The 25,128-nt window shown below is 44.0% G+C and overlaps 1 protein-coding gene across 1 annotated transcript in view; it reads right to left on the bottom strand.

Moving 5' to 3' along the window:
- LOC121853914 (glutamate receptor-like) overlaps positions 1–25,128 on the bottom strand; it is a 53,275-nt gene that overhangs the window by 19,876 nt on the left and 8,271 nt on the right. Inside the window, exons 2-11 of the mRNA XM_042348309.1 lie at positions 23,143–23,322; positions 18,879–18,982; positions 18,231–18,321; positions 10,522–10,680; positions 10,163–10,310; positions 5,600–5,817; positions 4,291–4,442; positions 3,707–3,817; positions 3,239–3,399; positions 3,033–3,121 (exon numbers count right to left, since the gene is read on the bottom strand). Of these exons, the coding sequence (XP_042204243.1) occupies positions 3,051–3,121; positions 3,239–3,399; positions 3,707–3,817; positions 4,291–4,442; positions 5,600–5,817; positions 10,163–10,310; positions 10,522–10,680; positions 18,231–18,321; positions 18,879–18,982; positions 23,143–23,187 (1,260 nt within the window). The 5' untranslated portion in view covers positions 23,188–23,322 and the 3' untranslated portion in view covers positions 3,033–3,050. The remainder of the gene's footprint in view (positions 1–3,032; positions 3,122–3,238; positions 3,400–3,706; positions 3,818–4,290; positions 4,443–5,599; positions 5,818–10,162; positions 10,311–10,521; positions 10,681–18,230; positions 18,322–18,878; positions 18,983–23,142; positions 23,323–25,128) is intronic.

Genomic DNA, 25,128 nt, shown 5'->3' with positions numbered 1-25,128 from the left:
CACTTGCTTAGACACATACATATACGCACGCGCTCGTGAAGTAAGTAGATTTCAACGGGATCCCTTGCCGTTTTTATTAATTATAAAAAAAATAAAATATTAGATTAATTAGTGAAATCTCGTACTGATGGTGTAGCTAATGCGTTAGCATATGTATTGTATCCCTGTAGACCTTTCAACTGTCATTACGATTGTCATCTGAGTAGACTTAGCTTATTATATATTTCAAATTTAATTTTTTTCGATTATTGATTGCTTGCCCGCAAAAAAAAGTTTTAAACTGGTTCACCACAGGCTCGCATTGGAAAGTCTTTCATTTCGTAAAAACTGTGTAGAAACCATTTCATGACATAATTAAAACAAATATAAATATTTCTATTTCCAATGCCTCACAGGGAATGTAAAATAAATAATTTCATTAAACAAACTTAATAATACCGTTTCATTTATACAACTGTTTTTACAGAAAGCATTGACAAACACAGGCTAAAGCCCAGTCCACACGATCGAGCAGTGCCCGGCTGGCTTTGCCCGGTAAACGGGCAAAGCCTGTGTGTTGTTGTACACACGGGGGTGGTTACCGGCAGTCATAGTCGGGCGCCGGTAGCTAGTAGGTGGTCGGCAGTGGCGGGTGCGGTACGATCACCATGGTGTGTCGCTGGAATAATCGCTGGACAGTTAAAGCGAAGAGCATAGCGTTGTGTACTATAATAATTGCTGCTATGTGCAAAAAGAAGAACCAAATGCAGAAAAGGGAATGGTGCAAAGAGTGGTTAGGTCGAAGAAAAGTATTGGTAAGTCATGCCACGGTTTTACGTGAACTGCAAGATGAACATGAGCAAGACTTCACCAATTACATGAGAATGGACCCCAACACCTTTTACAAACTTCTAGCGAAAGTGGAACCACATATAAAAAATCAGGATACCAATACGAGGGAGAGTATATCTACAGAGGCTCGTCTAGAGGCAACACTCATATATCTTTCAACTGGGTGCACCTACACGTCACTTCAGTATAGAACGAGGTTATCAAAACAAAGTTTGTCTCGCATAATACCTGCAACTTGTCAAGCTATGTATGAAGTACTCAAGCAAGATTACTTGCAGGTGAGATTTGTAGTACACAAAAATTCATTGAATAATGTTAGAATTATGATATGCATAGACAGGAAGCTATGGGACTAGAGTGAGGAGAGCAGCAGGAACGAAAAACACACACGAATGTCCTCATTGCATAATACATAAACAATCTCCTGTTTATTGTCACGCCAATAATGTACATTGCATAAGCTTATTTGGTTATACACTGGACATCTGGACCGAGCGGGGAACATATGCCTATCACATTTGCAGTACTTAAAGTCGTCGCTCCATATCTGGCAGCAAATCACCAGGCAGGCTGACCATGATTTCCCTCAATGACGGGAACGGGCACTCCTCTGGTTTGCCCGCCAATTTTGCAGGATAACGGGCATTTAGCGCGTGCCCTCTGAGCACTGCTCGATCGTGTGGATGGGCCTTAAGGCACACACGTGCACAGACTCTCACACACACACACACACACACACACACACACACACATAGGCTTACTACTGGTAGTAGTGAACCTATGATTCTGGTTAATCTCACAGAGAATTAAAACAGCAGTGTGTGTGTTGCCTGAAATCAGCGTCTTTAGAAAGAAGTCTGTTTAGTATCGGTTACGTATGACTGGAGTAATTACCCGAAATGGATTAAACGTTTGAAGATAATATTAGTATAAATTAATGATAAACAAGCAACCTCATAGACAACCTGCACACAGCTATGCCAGATGCATTATGTTCTTTAACACACTTACCGATTTTTACTTATGTTTAATTGTCTAAACATGAATTCATATAGGTTGGCCCATTGCTCAATCCATTTTAAAATCAAATTTACAGTATATACCAGCAAAAAAGAATAATATAATACGAAACAACAAAGCCCAACCATTAACTAAGCAACGGGGAATTAAGTAACCAATCACAGTACTTTTACATTTATTCATAATTTTTACTCCGGAGTATAGTAAACAAACGGCTTTGAGTTGCCAGCTGTCTCCAGCAGTGTTCGAAGAATCTTGAACGAGACTGTACATTACAAAATACAAGTCAAACACAACTATACAGTTATTAAAACACACCCAAATATTACCAGATTATTCTTAATTTCAACATTAAATACACATACTATATACAACAACACAAAAACCTGATAGAAATGGCAGCTCAGGTAGCAAGAAAAGGTTGTGATGGCCAACAACAAGGAACCAGGGATTTCCGCGTTAGTCCACTACCATCAAAAGATCACAACACCACCAGCGGTAGTCCGTAATACAAATTCTTCGTCCACACCCCGGGGAGAAGAGGAACACTGTAGACCGCAGAGAAGAGAAATGAGTTTAAAAGGGAAACACACTTGCCTCGATACCTCGGTCTCAGTCGGTTGGGAAACTGGTCTCATAGTCGGATGGGAAACTGGTTTTGAATCGGTGCTCACTGGGGTCGAGTAGCTTCGTGAAGCAGTTTCTTCTCCTGGTGGTAGAGTGAGGAGGGGACAGAGTCGTCACACTGTCAATATACCCCTGTATTTCCTTATCCCCTGTATCCTCTGCATCGCTTGTGTCTCCTGTATCCCCGAGTATTTTCCTGTTTCTTCCTGCATTAACCTGTAACCCTTACTATCACCCTGTGTTTCTCTGTATCCACCTGTATCCCCTGTATCTCCCTGTATTACCCTCTATCCTCTGTAACTCCCTATTCCTTTGTATCTTATATCTGCCTGTATCCATTGTATACCCTTGTATTCTCCTATAAGCCCTGCATTGTCTCCTGTATATCCCTATATCCCTCATTCCCCTGTATCCCAATGTATTCAGAGTGAGATAAGAGCGAAAGAGAATTAAATTAATAAACAAATAAATAACAGTTAAGAGAGAGGAAAAAAAAGAGAGAGAGAGAGAGAGAGAGAGAGAGAGAGAGAGAGAGAGAGAGAGAGAGGACCCACCTAGACATTCTGAGAGATCTACTTGTCAAGACCGCATAGGGACCAGGCAGTTAGTTCACTCAAGAAGACCAATAGACCAACAGTCAGACCTAGAAACCAGACCAGAGAAGAAATTAATAATTAAAAAAAAATCTTATGATCATCACTTTTAGTATCACTTCCATAAGGAGGCAGCCATCATGACCATTGACCGCTGCTCAATTTACCTCCCACCAGGACCAGGAAGGGTCCTGCCATGACGTCCACGTTGAGGGCAGCGACAGCATTCCCGCGGTCAGAGGTGGGCGGACGAAGACACTGAGTGGTGTTGGTGATCTCTGCCGCCAGCCACTTATCTAGGATGCCAGACTCTTTCACGGTGCGGATGCTGCCAGATGAAGAAACGAATCATTAGTTTAGAATACCGTATATTGATATACAGATACATGTGAAGTGAGAGAGGGAAAGGCAGTTGGTGGAGGGGGGTGGGGGGAGTTAGAAAGAGATATAAAGAGAAATGAAGGGTTAGTGAGAGAGAGAGAGAGAGAGAGAGAGAGAGATGTATCTTATATTATAGACACAAAGTATTCAATGCTATGAACACATTGGTACAATAAGCATAGAGATTTCTTTTTCTTTCATCACGGTTTCTGGACCATTGGACTTAACACGAAACTCATCCACCTAAAACTTACATACGATTCGCATCACTGAGGTAGGTCGAGTTGTTCTTGAAAGCCATAGAGATGATAGCATTACTGTACACGTTTTCACTTGATATATACAAATGACACTGTCCGCTGGTGCTGAGGAGGAGAAATATAACTTTAGTAGAAAGAACACTTAGATGTCATTTTAGATGATATCTGGTTATTAAATCTTACATAAGGAAATTAATACACACTGTGATTATTATGCTTTCTTATCCTTCTTGTTGTTTCTCATCCCTGTTATCTCGCCAACGTAATCAAAATAATATCACAGTATTAACTTTTCTGGCTTCTACGAAATAGACTAAATTAAAACTAAAATACCAAACACACACACGGAATAATTGTACCTATAGGGAAGTTGGTGTTACGTACATCTATACAGTATATAAACTCCCATGATCAAGCGCACCTGAAGGTTTGAGTAAAGATGTTGTCTAGTCTTGGCAAAGTTAATAAAGCTAAGATTTCACATTTCGTTTCCACTCTCTTGTTGCAGAACTGTGACCCCTGAACCTTGAACTCTCTCTCGTTTAGACATTAATAAGTTATCCGAGTCCGAAACATACCTGAAATCCCAAGACATGGCCTTCTTCATGGTGGTTCGGTCACAGATGGCAGCGAACTCCCCGTTAGCGATAGCCTTCCTCGCCGCCCAGCAATCAGGAAAAGTCCCGGCCACCTCCGTGAACACCTTCTGCCTCACCTCGTCCTGAGACTCCTGACCGAAGAGCCGAGAGATTATTGTTAAAACTCCGAGTCTCTGAAATTTCCTTAAATATTCTCATAACATGACTATGTGGCTATATATTTTCTTATAATTTCCTCATAAAATATATAGACTATTTAAAATAATACAATATTATTATAATGTATTTTTGTTATATATATTATATGTTAATAACAAGCTTTATCATGATCTGATTTTGGATGATTCAAAGACGTTATGAAAGCATCTCGACTATCCTAATATAAATGACACACCTGTCACCTCATAATTTGTTTTGATGGATCATTTCTTACTACATTTTCATTGCTGAGTTCGTATATGATATTCATTTCCTGGGCAAATGCTTCATTTGGGAGATAATTAGGCCTCTTTGGCTTGCACTAATTCATCTTTTTTGGAATTGAAATGGCACGCTCGATGTTGTCTTCTTTTTTTTGCTTGTTTCAGTGCAACAACCTAGCCACTCTGTCCAAGCATACTCCCACGTCCAGTAAAAATGTAAAATCACACCATATCAAAGTAAGTTCTTTCTGTTTAATATGCCGGGGGGTTAGGTGGGTTGCTTTGGTTAGAATGGTGCGGTCTGCAAACAACACTTCAGTTGCTTGTGTTTATTATAGACTAAGGTTAGGTTCGATTTAATTTAGAAATAACCCCATTTCAGCACATTAGCCTAAACTATGACAATGTCCACTGCAAAATACAGTTAAATTGCAGTATTTTTAAATTAATTTTCTCGGAAATTTCGGCGACGGGCGTGTCATCAATAATTACCATCATTGCCAATGAATATACTTTTCTAATTATTATTGCGAGTATGTTGTATCAGGATGTTTTTCACCATTATCATTCTAATATAATAATCTTAGCCTCTTGTCCGAGTTTTCATTATCAACTTATAATGCAGATTCTTACTTGACTTCTGCAGCAGTTGACAGTCAATGAAGGACTTGTTGCGTTATCTAAGCACTAGTTTCTTATTTGTTTATGTCTTCTTTCTGATGCACGGGCCAATTTAATTGCACTATGACCCGAATTATGGTTTAATGTTGAATTTTGCATCTCAAGAAATAGAAAAAAGGAAGGAAAACTAGAATACTGGAGGAAACTAACACATTTTGTAACAATGGCATCATATCAGGCTTTACCTTGAAGTATTGAAACATCATAGAACCAGCCTCCAGGCGCCAGGGCAGGTCAGTCTGGGACACCAGGTCTGCCAGGGAGTTTATGGGGATGGTAACTCGAGGCACAGTTAACATGGCCGTGAGGATGCCACCATAGGAAGTCATGAACACTAGGGAAGCCAGGAGCCACGTGGTCACTATGAGGCGCCCTCCGTCATTCTTGGGCAGCCACTCAGAGCCTGAAGGAGGATAGAAGGAGACGAACATGACCGTGTAGGAAGGAGGGCAGGAACCATGTGGTAGTAGGGTGTGTCATGCGGAGGCGAATTATTTTTTTTTGAGTTTGAAAAATCGGCCCATGGTATTAATGATGTAGTTCTATGTGCAGAATCATGTGATATCTTCAGATTTGAAAAGTTTTTATTTTTTGCTCGGTAAATTTTAACTTGAAATCTTATGAAAATTCAGTATTCCCACCCTTTTACCAAGACCACTAAATAGCTTATTTAAAGTAAAGTAAATGTATCAGGTTAATTTATTAGGATGAAAATGATCCAGAATAGTGAAACGAATGATCTTGACACATTTATTAAATTTAATATTCCTTTAGAAAACAAAATCATCAAATACAAAAAAAGGTTTTACTACTACGACCCGGTGTTGTTGCACACCATAGAGAACATGTCTTTCTTGCTTCTGTTTCTACTCATCACCTCCCTGCTGACCACCTGAGCTCGGATGTAGCCTTCCCTCCTCTCCTGGCTGTACACGTGACTGCTGGCCTCGGCTTTCACTTGCTGTGCCACAACGCCTATACTCTGGGTGTGGAGGGCTGCAGGACATGCATGGGGTTGTCCAGGAAAGCTCTGACTTGAACATTGGTGAGGCTGCAGGTAAGAGGGGCTCACTGCCAGCCTGATGTTATCCAGATCTATGAGATCAGTGAGGGTCTTGGCAATTCCAGATTGGACTTCAGGAGTCTTCCTGACCCTGGAAGGAATCGCTCGCCTCAACTGATTCGTCATGCCCAGATCCTCTCATAAGTCTCATATCCAAGATCTTTTTGACTGCCACTCTTCTCTCCTCCTCATCCTTACTGCAGAGCATTTTCTGCAGAACTGCCTCGGGATGAGCATACCAGGAAGATCTCCTCACAGTCTGCTCCACAATCTGAACAACCTTCCTTGGCTGACTCCTCAGGAGCTCAAGCTGGAAGAGAACATGCCTCGGACCTTCGGAGAACGATGATTTGACCTTGGTGTTGAACCAATTTGGCAAGTAGACACTCACGATGAATTGGACAATAAGTCTCAGGTTGTGAAGCTGGTTCCCTTTCAGTTTATGATGAGCGACCCAAATTCTGCAGAACCTGAGAGCTGTTGTGAGCCACCTAGAATGTGAGACTGGGGCCTATCTGCGGAGGTAAGCAAGTCTATCAGAGGCATGACCCCAGTTTTGATGGCACTGCAAAATCATGTAACCACATAGTACTGGTCAGTACTCAGGTCGTCAATGACAGTATGTGCAAGCTCAACGAGTGGAGGGCCAACTGTGATTTTTTCAAAGCTCAGATTTATTTCTAACTCAGTGGCAGAGTCCAGCATCTTGCCAAGAGGACCAGACCATCTGTTGTTTGAAAGAGTCTTGCCATCCAGCTCCTGGATCAGATGTCTGAGTGGCAACTCGTTGGTGTGGAGGTCACAAACAATCCAGACCAGCTTCTTCCCAATCTTCCGCTCTATCCACTGTATGACCCCCCTTGCCACCCTGTGTTCGTATTGGTGCTGTCCCTTCCAATGGCCTGCAGGGTCTGGTCTACGTTCCTCTCTCTGAGCCAGTTCACAATGTTATCTGCCACTATCTCAGCTGGTTTCCTGATGTCATCTTTCTCTGGAGTGAAATGCCACAAATACTTGCTTCCCTCTGGTTCACTGCAGCAGGAGTAGTGTTCCTCCTTCACCATGGCAGGGAACAACTTGTCAGAATCTCCAACTTTCATGAACACTTTAGTGTCATCCCTTCTCCCATCAAAGAACAAACAATTGATTCCATTTTCTCTTATCCCCTTATCAAACTCCTCTTCTAGGTTACTGACAAGTTTCTCCTGAGCTCTCCTTACTTTGTTATGATCTATCACCAGGTGAACATCATCAGGTGTTATCAAACCACCGTCAATCCAGGCAGCTGTTGCTATCTCTGCAGTTTCTCTGAGACCAGTGTGGTGTCGCATGCTGGCCAGAGCTATGCTCGGGATATCTTTCCTATTTCGAATCTTATGCCTGGAAGGTTTGGGATCATTATTTTCTGGGTTAGGGACAAAGTCACCATTCTCCTGGTCAGCACTCGGATCAGCCATGGGGAAGTCATTAAACTCTGAATCAGCTTGACTCCAATCATCGGCCTTTTTTACCTCACCCTGGGCCTTCTCAAGTCTCTTTTCCTCGGCAACTCTTCTCCTCTTCTGTCTCTCTGTGGCAGCCTCCTGTCTCTTGGACTCCGGAATATCTTGGCTAGAAATCATGAGAGCCCCTATACTGCCAGTCTTCTCTCTCTGTGCTTTGACAAATGCCAGTTCGATCACAGGAATCTTCAGTTCACGCTTGCAAATACAGGAGATGTGGGCCTCGGATTTACAGTCACGATCGCATCCAAACTCAGGACAGAGAACAATTGGGCACTTGTAAGTAATTATGTCAAATAACTGGTCCAGTTGCTTGGCAAAGCGGTCCTTAACTGCAAGTTTTCCTCTCCCAAGAGAGATATCTCTTGCCTTTTCCCAACTGGCTAGCAGTCTCTCACTAATCTTCTTCTGACTTGTTATGACTGGAGGCTTGAACTGAGCGTTAGCCAGAGTGTACTGTGCCAAGACAGCTTTGGTCATATCACTGGCAATGTCTTTGTTTGTGTAAGTTCTTTGGTTCGTTTCACTGATTTGCCTGATTAAAACACCGTATCTCAAAGCATCTCTCAATGTAGGCAACTCCGACTTCAGGAGCTCTCTCCCAGACCCAAGATAGTGACTGAGATGGCTGGATTTTTGGTTCCTCGTCCTGACACAAGCAGCCATCGCAAATATTATCAACTTATAAATGCATCAGAATCTGAAACAGAAAAAAATATTGTTAGTTGGGTTGTTAAAGAATGAAGTCAGAAAGCAATGTTCACTATTTAATTGTAATGCACTAATGCAGCTGTACGTTAGATTTTCGATAAATTTCACGCTAAAATTTACCTAGCAAAAGGTTGCAAAATATTGAAACTGAAATTATTTTCTGTTTATATACACTAAAATCTACCAAAAAAGTGATGGGCCATTAGTTTTAGCTGATCTTCCCTCCTATGACACACCCTAATGTGGTAGCTATGAGGGAGGTGTAAAACAGATTATACTCATGTGTTGTTGCTGAGGTGATCAGCAGTAAGAAAATTATTCATGTAACAATTCCTCTGTAATTTACAGTTTGAATAATGAAACCTGTGACACTCATTAGAATTAATTTACAAAAACAGAACAAAACAGAACAAAACAAAACAAAGAGAACACGAATAATACTTTTGTTCACATCTGTGTCATGAACTACAGGCAGCGGCCACCATTATCATAGAGGCTCTAGCTTACGCAGTTGCGTATCACCATACTACCCGAGTTTGTGATAACTAAGCAAATATGAAGATAAATAGATAGATTTATCAATAGATATAAGTAGATAAATACCTGTAGATAGATAGATAGATAGATAGATAGATAGATAGATAGATAGATAGATAGATAAATAGATAGATAAATAGATAGACAGATATATAGATAGTGAATTCCATATGTTTATTCTGTTATTTTTATTTTGTTTTGGGGAATCATGTAATTTTACTATTGTATCTTTTGTGTATGATGTTCACTTTTCCTACTGTTATCTATTTATTAAAAACATGTCTTCTGTGATAAACCAGCCTTCCATAATGTTTTCTGGTAGATGTTGCCATGTAGTGGCTAAGGACAAAAATGTGATGGGACTGCCAATTGTCGCCACACTGAGCTATCTTATTGACCATATTTTATGAGTTGAAGATTTAGTTAATGCTTCGACTCAATCATTTGAGATTTGGTGTTGGGTTCACAACCCGGCAAAAGACAAAAGTCAGTCACATAGTGGACAGTATGGTTACCGCCGGCTGTGGGTCTCATCTCCTTCATCTCCATAGTAATGAGTACTGCACATTGTTGTACTGTGTGAACTGTCTTCACTTATAATGTTCCTGCTCCATTACGTTAAATGTTATATGTTGTAACTGATTTAATTGCAGGCTTATAAGTATTATGTAGTGTCATGGGTAAATTTTCAAACTGAACAAACCTGCTATCTAGTTATTGTCATTATTGTTTCTAGAGTGCAATATAGATTGTTTAATTTGATTATAACAAGTTATTGTACTCCTTGGTTTTGTTTCACCCTTTGCTAAGATTGGCCAGACAGTGAAAACGTTTCATGGTAAATAGTTATTTTAGTCGTAAACTCAATAGACGTAAGAGTAAATTTAACAAGACAGAGAGAGGCAGACGGATAAACAGACAGATGCGACACTTACTCTCCTGGGTGAGGGTCTTTACTCCCCACATTGCAGCCTTAGAGAGTACATGGCGAGTTTGAGAGGTGAACACCCTGGCCTCCGCCTTTACCACTAGCGCCATCATCACCACCACCGTCACCAGGCTCACCAGCGTCCACACCCATGTCTATAACACATGGATAACTTAACCATAAGGGAATCAATAGTCCTGACCTATACCACAAAATAAATTATCGTTTGTTTTGATATTACTGCAAATTTTTCCTGTCAGTGTCAATATTAATAACTAGAACATAAGTGAAATACACAATTTCGCATTGAATTTATTACAATTACATGAAATAAATATCATAAACCTAAATTACAGAAACCCTTACCTTTATAGTAAAAGGTTTAACGAAGCCCGTAAAGTCATTCTGCAGGGTGGGTCTGACCATAAGGATGGCGTTATTCTCACTGTACACGGGATCAGAGAAGTCACACACCGTCTCCCTCAATGCTGTCACACCAAAGGGTCCGATGGCGAATTCTACCTCCTGATGAATACCGGAATACATGAATGAATCTAGCAGGTGCTGGCGAGTTATGTAATGCATCTCGTGTGTTTAAAAACGTGTTGGGGGAAATTGTATGTATGTATGTTCGTATGTATGTATGTTTTTTTTATTTTTTTTTATTTTTTATTTTTTACTGGGATTAGCCCACCCGGGCAAAGGTCACTGACCCACATCAGGGCCTGGGAGGCGCAGTTGTGGTGTGACCATATTAGAGGACAGACGTGCCCATAGATGCTCTTCACTTCCCGATCGTCGAAGGTCCCCTCCTCAGACCCGACTCCCCTCAGCCGGCAAGTTTTTGCCAGCATGGGGAGTCGACATAAGCGCCTCAGAAGAGGTGGCTCCTCTCTCAATAATGCCATCGCCAACTCGCCTGATCATACTGAGTCCAACACCCATCAAGAGTCAGACCCCAGTGATTGTGACAGTGACTGTAATGTTTCTATGGGAAACACTAACCAATGTGGAAACACTTTCCAGGGTGGAAACACCAAGGCCACGGACCCTAACACCCTGCCCTTCGCCAACCAACCAAGTAAGCTGAATCTACACTTTCCCAAAGACCCATTGAAATCAGTCGAGGACCGGTTTAATTGGATGATGAAGTACTGCAAAGCGCACGGTCCCAGCATTCAATTCCGACAAGGTAAGAACCGGAACTTTATCAAGTGTCAGACTCCTGAAGTCTATGAAACCCTTAGTACTGGTGCCCCCAGTAGACGCTGATGAATGGTGCCACATCCGAGTGAAATTTTCCTATACAAGACATTGAAGATGCGCGTGACTCTTAATCCCAATATACTGAGTATACGTCGCGATTGGCCGAGAGAAAACTACAAGCCTCTTGTTATTGTCAAGTGGGAAAGGAGGCCTAAACCACTGGGTGGAAGCTCGTCCAATCCCTTCCTCGACCAATTTTCATGCATAATTCTATATCACCCTGAGCCTATATTGTGTCTCTGCTCATTGGGGTCGCCAACCACCGCTCAAGCGTCGATGATTGTCCCAGATGCCGTTCACGTAACCACAACACCGCCAAGCCAGGCTTACACAGAAAACAGCACCACATCAATAAGGGTGGTGTGGGCTACGTAGTTGATCCCAGGTGCTGTAATTGTGGCAGCCAGCATGTTGACTCACGTCAGTGCCCCTGTTCGTTCATCCCAGGAGAGGCCTCCCGAGGGCCGTATTCACCATGAACGCCCAGTCCACTGGGACATTCCTTTCCTGTTTAAGCCACCAGGCTGTAAAATCTACACAACAACAGCACCTACTGTTCCCAATCCCAACTACAACTGAGCTAATGTCCCTGTTCCTATCCTGACTCTGTCGGGCTCTCGTGCTCCCACCAGTGCCCCCTACAACCCCCACTCAGCCTCAGAACTCTCTTCCAGTGACATGACACAGATCATGTCCTTCCGGAGAATACCACAAACATGTTGAGAATCTCTTTCTGTACCGCCACCTCCAACCTACACTGCCAACTTGCCTCTGCTGCCACCCTGTCACTCACCTCTGGTTTGACACAAGCTGGTAGCCCCCTGTGAGCTCCCCCTGCTCACGGCCTGTGCGTCCCAAGCTGCCCTGAGCAAGCCCTGCTCTCATCCTCACGTCACGTGGTGCCCAACCCGTTCACCCATCTCTGCCACGCCTGCTCCCAGCCCCACCAGGGCTCCCTACTGACCTGAGGACTCACCCCCGGCTACCCATGCTCCAGCACCGACATGCCGGCACCTGCGTTCATCCGTCCACGTCAAGGGAACATCTGTATCCAACCGGCCAGCCTGTGGTGGCAATCAGCGCCCGCCACCCGCCGGATATCAACGCTACAGGACGTAACGCTCTGAACAGCAAACGGCCTGTAAAACAAAGTCAAAAGTTCCCAAACCTATGCCTACACCTTCAGAAGAGCATATCGACGTGCTTTTTGCTCCAAGAAACGTGCGGTGTGTTGCTGAAAATTTGGCGGTGTGCTCAGGAAGCGCACATGTGTTATATATCTATCCACCCTGGTGCCCTTCCGCATCGATGACTACTACTTAGTTACGCACGTGGACTGCGGCTTCTACGTCAAGAAGCGATGTCCCTAGTCGACCACTTCCGACGTCCCTTGATGACGATAGTCATCGACGCACACGCCATCACAGTCACACTAAAAGGTTATGTCCTATGATATTGTCAATGTCTATGTGCCTTCCACTCTGTACCTGTCCTACCACACCATATTCACCTCCACCCCACCTCTTTGTCAGGGACCCTCAATACCCGACAACACAATCTGGCTCCCCAGAGGCCCCACCAAATTCCCGTGGTAATTCCTGCCTACCTACAAACCACTGATGACCCTGTACGTCTTCTCTGCCTCCATCACCCACCACATCGGGGAGGGAAACTTGATTACATCGCTCCCCTACTTGACCTCACCGCCCACTCCACCCGCATCCTCCACTCTCCCCATAGTGACCATTTCCCTATCCACACTACCCTCCAGTACGTGAAAATGCCCCCCCCCTCCCACCCAAGGGCCCTAGGCTCAGGCTACCGCCTGCCAACATACCTGCCTTCATCGCTACCATTGCTGAATGGTTTCAGGGTTACACTGCCACCACCACAGACCAAATCTACCTTGATCTGTCCAAACAATGCACTACCCTCCTCTGCCCTGCCCCAAAACACAGACGCATTAACCGCCAGCCCAGGAGTCATTGGAATGTTAACCGTGACCCTCATGTTAAGTCTATCCGAGTATGGCACCGACTAGCAGTCGACCAGTGGAAGAAATCTCCCAGCTCCTCTGACGCTCTACGCTTCCTGATGCGTACAAATAAAGAGCTCCAATCTACCATCACTCTCGCACGAGAGAAGCAGTGGTTTGATTTTGCTTCTTCCATTGACCAGTCTACATCTATAGGTGTTATATGGCGCACCATTAACTGTGCCCGGGGCACCAACGCCAGACCAGCGCTCCACCCCAGACCAGCTGCCCGAGATGAGGCGCTCTTCCATACGTGGCAGGACGCCGCCTCCATTGATGCACTGCCACCCGCTGTACGGGACCTCACCCTCGCACTGCAACCAGAACGCCGACAGAGCATCTCCGAATACCAAGACCTATCTGCAGACACTGACGTGCCTTTCACACAGTGTGAACTACTAAATGCTGTTAAGCGCGGCCGGTCCATCGCCCCTGGCGATGATGGCGTCAGATATGGTGCGATAAATGCCCTTATTGCCTCCCCTGGTAACTCCCTCCTTTGTCTATTTAACCTCTCTTATGATACTGGACAGCTGCCTCACTTATGGAAGACTGCCACCACCATCCCAGACCCTAAACCGACAGACAAGATGAATATCGTCCAATCTCCCTCATCTCCTGCTTCTCAAAGATGATGAAGAGCGTGATACGCCACCGCCTCCACTGGAAAATTGAAGCCCACCTGCATCCTGACTTCTATGGTTTCCGCCCCGGAAAGAGTACTGCTCACTGCATCGCTCACTACATTGCAAACACCTCAGCCAAAACCTCCCTCTTTGTCGACTTCAAGGATGCTTTTGATAAAGCCAATCGTGAAGTGATCCTTGAGGGCCTCACGCACATTGATGTGAAGGGCAAACTCCTCACGTGGATTGCTGACTACCTCTCCCGTCGACAGGCCAGTGTCCGGTTTCTGGGCCACTACTCTACGATCAGGAACCTTGATCTTCGCCCACCTCAGGGAGGTGTACTCAGCCCTACACTCTTTAATGTACTAATGAACTCCATCTGCCGCCTCAACGACATCATTGCTGAGCGCGCCCTAGACGGTCACATCATAAGCTACGCTGATAATATTCTCCTCGAAATTTCTACAGTGCACCATGAACAACCTATACTCTCTACGTTCGCCCGGACCTGTCAAACACTCGGGCTAGTCATCTCACTCACTAAAACCAAGTTCATCTCACAATTCCTGCGTCAGACACCGCTGACTCTGCAAGGACAAGACATAGATCAAGTGCGCACCTGCATGTACCTTGGTCTACCCGTGCGAGCCACTACCAGCGCCACCACCTCCGCTGTCGCCGCCCACTTCATCTCCCAGTGCCGCCAACGAACGAGGCCCCTCCAGTCCCTTACCCACGGCCTCAAAGGAGCCTCTGTCAGGGTCCTACGTCTCATGTACATTGCTATCGTCAGAGCTGTCATAGATTATGGCTCTCCCGTCCTTGTAGTTGTCTTCCAGCGCGAGAAACAAAGCATAGAGAAAATCCAAAACAGAGCTATAAGACTCATCCTCGGCTGCCCTATGACCACCAGAATAGAAGTCATGCAGCGTGAACTAATCCTACTTCCTGTTTGCGATCGAATTACTGCTCTCAATGCCATCCTTGGTGTTAAACGTCTTCGTAGTGAGAAACCGACTCCCCTGTCCCGCTCACTGAACTCTTAACTCCCTCCTGCGTCGGCCTGCCCCCATTACCTCTCCCTCCCTCTCTCAACACTGGCCCGTCCTCACTGCTGCTGACATCCTCCGTTATCACCTCTACACCCCCTCGACACCTCTCCCTCCCGAGTACACTCATCCGCCTCTACCGCCGTGGACTTCCCCGAGTGTTGATGTTGTCGTCCACACTTTTCCTGGTCGTAAATCCACCCAACTGCGGTATATGCTCAAACTTAAGTGCCTTGAGCAGATTGATGATGTCGCCTCTTCTCTTACGACTTCCCACCTTCCTATCCTCGTCTACTGTGATGGGTCTGTCACCACGCTGGTCTGCGCTGGGGCAGCTGTTTGGATTCCTGAGCGCCAGGCCCGCAGGAAAATCAGGGTCCACGACTGGGCCTCCTCCACTGACACTGAAAGCATAGCCATCCTCGCGGGCATTCATGAGGGGGCGACCTATGCTCGCACTGAACGCCGGAACCTTCTTATAATCAGTGATAGCACTTCTGCGCTAGCGAGGCTCAAATTACCCTCCCCCTTCTCCCCTGCCTCCCAGCACACCCTAGCCGCCATCGCCGGGCTAGAACAGACTGATGACATCCGTGTCAAGTTTATTTGGATCCCGTCACACATAGGAATAACTGCCTGTGACACTGTTGATCGGCTTGCAAAAGAAGCGACACAAGAAGAAGATATTGAAGCCACCCTCGCGCTCTCCCTGATTCATCTCAAATCTTGCTTACACGCCACACAACGAGAAGCATTCGACGAAAAATGGATACACCTGAAACAACGGGGTAGCGTCACACTACGGCACTATGACGCTGTAACCTATGACACCAACCACCACTACAAAGAGTATCAATCACTGACTCGTTCTCAACAGATTGTGTACATGAGACTGCGTCTAGGGTACAGGTACCTATGGGAGTACATTGGCAACCTTGAACCTGTCCGCACTGTTTGTAAACTTTGTGGCCAACCCGACTCCCACGCCCTCCGCCATTACATCCTCACTTGTCATGGGGGGCCAGTGGTAGAAGCGGTACCGCTCTTGCCTCGCAAGCAAGATGTCACGGGTTTGATTCCCGAGCCGGTGGAATTGTTTGGACATACTTCCTAGCTCCCATGAGTCCTTGTTCACCTAGCAGTAAAGTAGGTAAAGTCGAAGGTTGCGAATTCGTATTCAGGAAGTTGTTGGAGCTTCCAATAACTTCATGACATAAACCATTGACTCTTCAGGCTTCTACGCCCTTGTCTCTTCAGGCTTCTACACCCTTAGCTCATGAGACAAAAAAAGACAAGAATGAACTTAGCATGCTTCCCTGTTGGGCGCTGTAATCGCTTCTGCGCTTCACCTTATACAAGGATGTAGGGGGTTGCCTAATAAAAAAAATCCTCACTTGTCCTAAGACCTCCTCCTACAGGTCCCCAGCCGTTACCAATACCTCTTCCCTCCCTGATCAGATATCCCTCCTCCTAGTCACAGGCCTGGCACTTGACATTATTACGGACCTGCCACGCTTTGCTATAAACAAATGAAATGTACCGGGAATTTTCCCCACCACACACTCATCATTCTGTCACTTTATGTAACTTGCTGACAAAACCTATGACCTTTCAGGCTTCTACGCCCTTAATGCAAGAGTCATAAAGGCAAGCATCAACTTAGCATGCTTCCCAGTTGGGCACTGTAAACACTTCTGCGTTTCACCTTGCACAGGATGTAAGGGGGTGCCCAATAAACTAGCCACCTCGGGGCAATCTAATAATAATAATAATAAAAATAATAATAGTAATAATAATAATAATAATAATAAAAATAAAAATAATAATAATAATAATAATAATAATGATATCTATTAATTATTATCACTACAACAATTAATAAAATTGACAGCAAATTAATACAAATAAAGCTAAAATAATATAAATAATAATAATGATAATAATAATAATAATAATAATAATAAAAATAATAATAATAATAATAATAATAATAATAATAATAATAATAATAATAATAATAATAATAATAATAATAATAATAATAACCAGAAATAAATACAAAAACGAAAAATAGATCAAGGGTGAAAAACGATATACATTATGTATATTGTGTTGTCCAAGTAAGAGAAACACCTGAGACCCTGCAATTGTGTGTAAATGAGGCAGAAAGTCAGATCAGCAACCTGGGACTTAGTCACAATTTTCGTGATGCCATATGGCAGCAGGGTCTACCATTAGACAATACATTATTATGCTTCCAATATCTTCCCAGGCGGTAGTACCTCCCTGTTTGGTAGCTGCCTTGTACCTACTACCTGTATGTATGTATGTATGTATGTATGTATGTATGTATGTATGTATGTATTACACGACCTATGGTGTAATGGTCAGCATGCTCGCCTCGCAAGCGAACGGACCCGTGTTCGATCCCAGCAATAATTAGGGACCTGGATGTTAATCGATTTGCGGATCGTGTTCCAGGGTAATGGATAGCCACTGCAGTTGGCTAGTTGCCCAGTCTTCACGGACTATTCCTTGACACTGGGTCATGCAGCTTGTTAACTCAGGGTGTGGTTGTTGTGTTGCCCTAGGGCAGGCCTTCCTCGTTACACGAGGGGCAACCATTATGTATGTATGTATGTATATGATAATTTTTGTCATTTAAATAATCTGGTTATTTATTTATTATCCATATATCTATCTATATTAAAATCTATCCTATATATTTAATACAAACATAAAGTTAGACCATTCTTGAACTCAATTTAATAATTATGAAAATACAATAGTCTTTGTACGCTGTAATTGACTAATGCTTCATCACTGTAAAAAACAAAAACAGAAAATCTATCGTGCTTTATGGAGGTTATTTATTAATAAACAAAAGAACAGAAGGAAATCAACTTTTACGATCTACCTGTCGGAAGTTACCTGGCTATTGACCCTCCCACCTGCCACTATTAATTATTTCTACCTGCGTATATTGTAACTATCATAGGTACGTCCACCTGAATGGATCTTGTTGCTTGAACTAAGCTCAGAGGAGGGATTCAAACGCTTACATTCTTCTTTTTTGTCAGTATGTTTCTGTCTTACCTGCCTCTGTAACATCCCCAGCATGCCTGTCCAGGAGCCGTCAGATTGGGGTCCTCCCCACACACGGTCTGATGGACGCACCAACTCATAACTGCACGTAAGAAAATAAGAGGATCACCCAAAGATTAGGTAGCCCAACTTTTTTCACCTGAAGATAAACCATATTATCTTTACTTGGGTCAGGGTAGGTTATGATAGGTTAACTTAGGTTGGGTTAGGTTAATTTAGATCATTTAGGTAAGGTTAGGGTAAGTTATGTTAGGTTAGGTTAAGTAGGTTAGGTTAAGTTAGGTAAGTTAGGTTAGGTTAGGGCAGGTAGATTAGGGTAATTTAGCTTAGGATAGGTTGTGAGGTTTAATAAAATAAGTTATGTTATGCTGTTAGGTTAGGTTAGAGAAACTTATGCGAGATTACGTTACGTTATGTTATGTTAGGTTACATTAGGTTTAGTAGGGTTTAGTAAGGATAGGCTAGGTTAGGTTAGGTTAGGTTAGGTTATTAGGTTAGGTTACATTAGGTCAAATTCACCACTTAACTGTGAGATGTGGTACTCCCTTGTATACTACGTCAGGGACACTAATAACTGATATAAATAATATAGACACACATAGTTTTTACTGAGTTTTAGACACGTATTTTCCTACTTACTCAAAGTTCAGTTTATCAGCGAATATATCCAGCAAGTGAGCCATGGGACCTAGAATGCCGACTGTACCATTCTCCTGGACATCAATTTTGGTCCACGGCACCCACTGAGAGAGAGAGAGAGAGAGAGTAGTGTTTAATTTTCATATCATCGCATTACCAATGACAAAAATGTTTCGTATCACAGTTTCTTGTAACTTAGGTAAAATGAATGCCGGGGGGGTAGCCAACACACCCACGCGCGCACGTATGCCCTTACTACCTGGACACAGCAGTCCAGCTTGTCACCTCTCCGCCCTTCCCTCATAAGAACCAGTATTATCTTGTGCCTGGGACCAAATCATATGTTCGGAGGCGGACGTAACTGCCGCCCAAGGTGCAGATCATTATGCCGGGTGACAGACATTGTTGTGTCTGTTCTAACCAGTACCAAAAATGCACTAGCTGTGTTTGTGTGAGAAACAACCGACCATGTGTGTCTTGCATAAAGGGAAACAATTGCCTCAACCCTTATAACCTTCATGGCAGGGAGCTGTCACAGGAGGCCACACTGGATATCGCCGGGACCGAGCAGCCCGCTGATATCCTAAACGATAGCAGTGAGTCTACTCAACCTGAAAATGTAGTACCAATAAACGCTGCTCCAATAGTAGCTGATGTCCACGAGGTGAATGAGAGACAGCCACCACAGTGGAATGGCATGTCGATGGAAATGCAGACATATGGGTTAAAAAAACATACTCAGAAATTGTCAGGTGGTCGCCAGCAAACCTGTTTGAACCACCTAAGTGTGCGGCCACCAAAGAAATGATTCGGGAGATGATTAGTCTCATAACTGAGTACACTCAAGACCGCCTCCTTGCCCCATTAGCTCTTCATATACTGACAATAATACCACATCTATTCTGTCAGAGGACACACACAAAGACTAAGCACAAAGAAAATGCGGCAGCAATGAAGAGAAGACTGACACTGTGGCAGAAGGGGGCCCTTGATAATCTCCTATGTGAAGCAAGAACACTGCAGGAGAGACTAAAATCTACAGGAGACGGAAAGCAAAACACCGATGATGCTGCAAGAAAGTTTGGAAACAAAATGCGTGTGGGAAAAGTGTCTTTGAGTGTCTTTGGTGGTAAGATCTCTCACAGAGGAATCCACCGGTGGGGTCCTGCCAATAAACAGAGAGACATTAAAACAACTGAAAGAAAAACATCTCCCTGCAAGTGAAGATGAAGGCATCAGGTTTCAGGGTGCCTATATCCCACCAAATGCTGTCCTGTTCGAGAAAATAACAGGAGGGATGGTTTGGAAAAAGGCACTGAAGACTCAGGGAGGTGCCGGCCCTTCAGGTCTGGATGCAAACGGATGGAGAGTCATCCTCAGCACTAACAAGTTTGGCCCCGCAGCAAGTGATCTCTGCACGGCCATTGCCGTCCTTGCAAGAAAGCTGGCATCCTCATGCTGCCATCACCTTCATGCTCTGACGGCCTGCCGCCTCATTCCCCTGGATAAGAATCCAGGATGTAGGCCAATAGGAATGGGGGAAGTGCTGAGGCGAATCATCGGAAAATGCATAATGGAGGTGGTAAAGGACGATGTCAGGGCAGCAGCAGGGAACCTGCAAGTTTGTGCTGGCCAACAAGCTGGAGGGGAAGCTGCCATTCACGCCATGAGAACGATATTTGAGCAACGTGATTGTGAGGCCGTTCTCCTGGTCGACGCTTCAAATGCATTCAACATACTTAACCGCAAGGCCGCACTGCACAACATCAAGATCAAGTGTCCAAGCTTTGCAATGTACGTTGAAAACTCCTATAGGAATCCATCAGACCTTTATATAGTAAACAACAAGGCCCTACGAGGTGATACCATCTTACAGTCAACCGAGGGAACAATACAGGGGGACCCTGTTGCAATGGCTATGTATGCAATAGGTCTATCAGTGCTCCAACAAGAAATAAAATTTGAAACAACTGGGGTCAAACAAGTGGCGTATGCTGACGACCTTACAGGAGCAGGAAAAGTGGAAGGCATCAAAAAGGGTGGGACTTGGTAACATCGCGAGGTCCACAAATAGGGTACCACCCAAACGCCAGCAAGTCCTTCCTCATCGTGAAGCCAGAACATTATGAACGGCCAAAGGATGTTTTTGGCGGAAGAGAGGTCAAAATAACTAAGGAAGGCCAAAGACATCTAGGCGCAGTAATTGGCACTACGGACTTCAAGACCGAGGACGTAGCGGGAAAGGTGAATGAGTGGGTTAGTGAAATCCAAGCTCTGTCTGAGATTGCTAACACAGAGCCACATGCGGCTTTTGCTGCATTCACCCATGGAGTCAAGCATCGTTGGAACTACCTGATGCGTACTATCCCTGATATCGGACTCCTCCTCCACCTTCTGGAAGAAGCTATCAGTGTCAAGTTCATTCCCAAATTAGTGAAACACACTCACTTAACCCCAGCAGAAAGAGCACTTCTTGAACTTCCATCAAGACTGGGAGGGATGGGACTAACCAATCCAGAGGAGATTGCAGCCACCGAACATCAAAATTCACTTAAGCTCACGACAGCCCTCACGGACCACATAATAGCCCAGAACGCAACAGGAGAGGTCGAGACCAGTGAGGTAAACGAGATTCGTAGGTCCATTACGACAGATCGACAGCACTGCCAAACTGATAAGTTGCAGCAACTGTTGCTGCAGGTACCAGAAAATTTGAAAAAAAAGTAGCTATAGCGCAGGGGGTGGGCTCCTCGAACTGGTTAACTATGTTACCGATAGGGGCAAATGGTTTCAGTCTTAACAAACAAGAATTTACAGATGCCATTGCTCTAAGGTATGGTCGGCCAGTTGAAGGTTTGCCCTCCCAATGCGTGTGTGGCTCTTCCTATGACGGCGATCACGCCATGGTGTGCAAGAAAGGGGGCTTCATATGCATGAGGCATGACGAAGTAAGGGACCTTACAGCAAATATGCTGAAGGAAATCTGCCGGGGATGTCATGGTAGAACCGACCCTCCTTCCATTGGATGGTGAGCTCTTCCAACATAGGACTTCAAACACATCTAACGAAGCCCGTGTTGACGTCAGTGCTCGAGGATTCTGGACGCGAGGACATCGAGCTTTCTTCGTCATCAGGATTTTTGATCCCATGGCCGCATGCCACCGTAACCTAGCTCTCGATGCTGCACATAGGTGGAATGAGAACGACAAGATAAGGGCATATGGAGAGAGAATCCAAAACGTTGATCAAGGCAGCTTCACTCCTCTTGTGTTCACAACCTCTGGAGGGATGGGACCACGTGCAAGATGTTTCTACGCCAGACTCGCGGAGTTGATCTCCGAACAGAAGCAGCAGCCCAGAAGTTATGTTACAGCCTGGATGAGATGTCGACTGTCTTTCTCTCTCCTCTGGTCGGCTTTCCTCTGCCTCAGAGGAACGAGAGCTTCTGCCCCAACTCCGACAACTGCTGCAGATATTGACTATGAGGCTACTGTCACTGAATGCCGCATAGATCTGCGGCTCAACTAATTTAACACAGATAGGATAGCTACTTATGTATTAGGATATTTAATATTAATGAAATTAAATGGTGGCGAAGGTGTGGCTATTGGGGGAGGCTGGAGGCCACGTAGTAGTAGTAGTAGTAGTAGGAGTAGTGTGTGTGTGTGTGTCTGAGCAAAATATTAGTCTTTCGGACCACCTGAAGAATAGACACCCCAGCCTAATTCACCTGAATATTAACCCACCTAACGCCCTGACGCTAACCTAACCGAGGTTACCTTACTGTATCCTACCGTAACATAACCTAATCCTCGCCTAGCTTAACATTGTCTAACCAAACCCCTTTACCCCATCCCCCCAGGGCACAAGCAATTTTTAATGACCCACATCAAGGCCTGGGGGAGGGGGCGAAAATATTATAAAATATTAATAATAATTATGATGATGATAATAATAATAATACTAATAATAATAATAATAAAATTAATAAAATAAATAAAATAAATAAAAATTATAATAAAATAAATAAATGATAATAATAATAAAATATATACATACTATTACTACTACTACTACTACTAATAATAATAATAATAGAGCCATAAATAAATATAAAAATGAAGAAAAAATATCAAGAGCGAGAAATTATATATTGTATGTATGTTATGTTGTCAAAGTAAAAGAAACAATTGAATAGGTACATTGAACTTGAGATATATTTTCTTATTAAACTGTATTAAGTTAAGCAAGTACTGTACTGTACCTCCTCGGCAGCTATTCTGAGGAGAGCTCTGGCTGGTATTGACATTGTCCTCTTCTTCTTACAATCTCCCTCTTGTTCCTTGTGTTATTGATGGCGCTTCTTATCTCCCACTTTCTTGTTTTTTGTTCCAAGTTATTTTTGCTTTCCTGTTTCTTCTATCTGTCTCTTCTTTAATTTAAACTGCAAGGTGGAGATAAAAAAAAATTTAGTTTTTCACCTACACATTTTTTACCCTAGTTAATAATACAAAAGGAATACTTATATAAGTGTCTATCTATATACCCGAATAACTTTTATACCTACCTTCATAATTATCTATCAACTAACCTGCATCACTATTTTATCTACTAACCTGTATAACTTTATATCTACTAACCTGCATAACTATATATCTACTAACATGCATAACTATCTATCTACTAACCTGCATACAGGTAAACTATCTATCTACTAACTTGCATAATTACTTCTTTTTTTTTTAATAATGGCCTACAGCCTCCCCCAATAGCCATTCCTTCACCACCATTTTATTACCTTAATATTAAATATCCTGATACATAAGTAGCTATCCTAGCTGTGATGAGCTAATTGAGCCGCAGATCTATGCGGCATTCAGTGACTGTAGCCTCAGAGTCAATACCTGCAACTGTTGTCGGCTTTGGGGCCGATGCTCTCGTTCCCCTGAGGAAGATCAAAACCGACCAAAGGAGAGAGAAGGCCAGTCGACATCTCATCCAGGCTGTAATATAACTTTTGGGCTGCTGCTTCTCTTCGGATATCACTTCCGCGAGTCTGGTGTAGAAGCATCTTGCACTTGGTCCCATCCCACCAGAGGTTGTAAACACTAGAGGAGTGAAGCAACTTCGATCAACGTTCTGAATTCTCTCCCCGTATCCCCATATCTTATCGTTCTCGATCCTCCTGTGTGCAGCATCGAGAGCTAAGTTACGGTGATATGCGACCATAGGATCAAAAATTCTGATGTCAAATTAATTACTACTACTACTTTCTATCATTCGGCATCGAGTTTGACGATCAACCAGCTGTGATACAATGATATGAGTTATTAAGGATATCATCTTCGTTGGTGACCTCTGAACTGACCATCCACAGACGTTGGGCGTGTGGAGGGATACATCTAGTGCTGGCGGCAGCGTCATTCCGGCGCTGGCACACAACTGCCTGGGTATGCAGTAGGGCTAACTCGAAAGTATTGACACCTCGTGCAGTGAGCCTCCAAGCATTACGGTGTGGAGTGATCGTTTCCCAGGTGAGGGGCTCGATTGGCACCTTTTCTGGTTTGTCGTAATATTATCCTTAGACGTTTTCCGTTGCCTGCCAGCGTTACATTTACCATGCGTTAGGTGACTGTCAGGTAGCTGTTTTGGCAGTGTGCTGTCGTACATGCAGGTAATGTAGTAGTTGTTCATGGATAATGGTAGCCTCGATGCTCCTACAGTTGGCGTTAGTGAGAATATTGACATTTGTTCTCTTGTCTTCCCAGCGAACTCGAAGGATGGAACGTTGGTGAAAGTTTTCAAGTGCCTTGAGGTACCTCTTGTATGTGACCAATGTCTCGCTACCCTACAGCAGGGTGGGGAGGACCACTGCTCGATACACTTATAACTTTGTAGATACTGTAATCTCAGCTCCTTACAGCTGAAGACATGGGTACGGAGTCTGCCAAAGGCTTGAGATGCATATCTGATCCGATGCTGAATCTCTTCATTGATGTACGCAGTGGTGGACCGGAGGGAGCCAAGGCATTGAAAGTGGGCAACATGAGAGAGGGTACAACTGTTAACCTGGATGGATGATGGAGGTGTGGTTGAACCAGAGGCAGACTGAGAGAGAATCTGAGTCTTACGTACATTCACCTCAAAGCCGAAGTGTGCATACGCATCTGTGTAGGTTTACAGGATCTCCTGTAGGTGACGTTCAGTGTGAACGACGAAGGTGAAGTCATCTACATACTGAAGTTCAGTA

The sequence above is a fragment of the Homarus americanus genome, unplaced genomic scaffold (assembly GCF_018991925.1).
Source record: "Homarus americanus isolate GMGI-L3 unplaced genomic scaffold, GMGI_Hamer_2.0 scaffold18703, whole genome shotgun sequence".
Taxonomy (NCBI): Eukaryota; Metazoa; Arthropoda; class Malacostraca; order Decapoda; family Nephropidae; genus Homarus; species Homarus americanus.
This window is presented reverse-complemented; position numbering and strand designations above follow the sequence as displayed.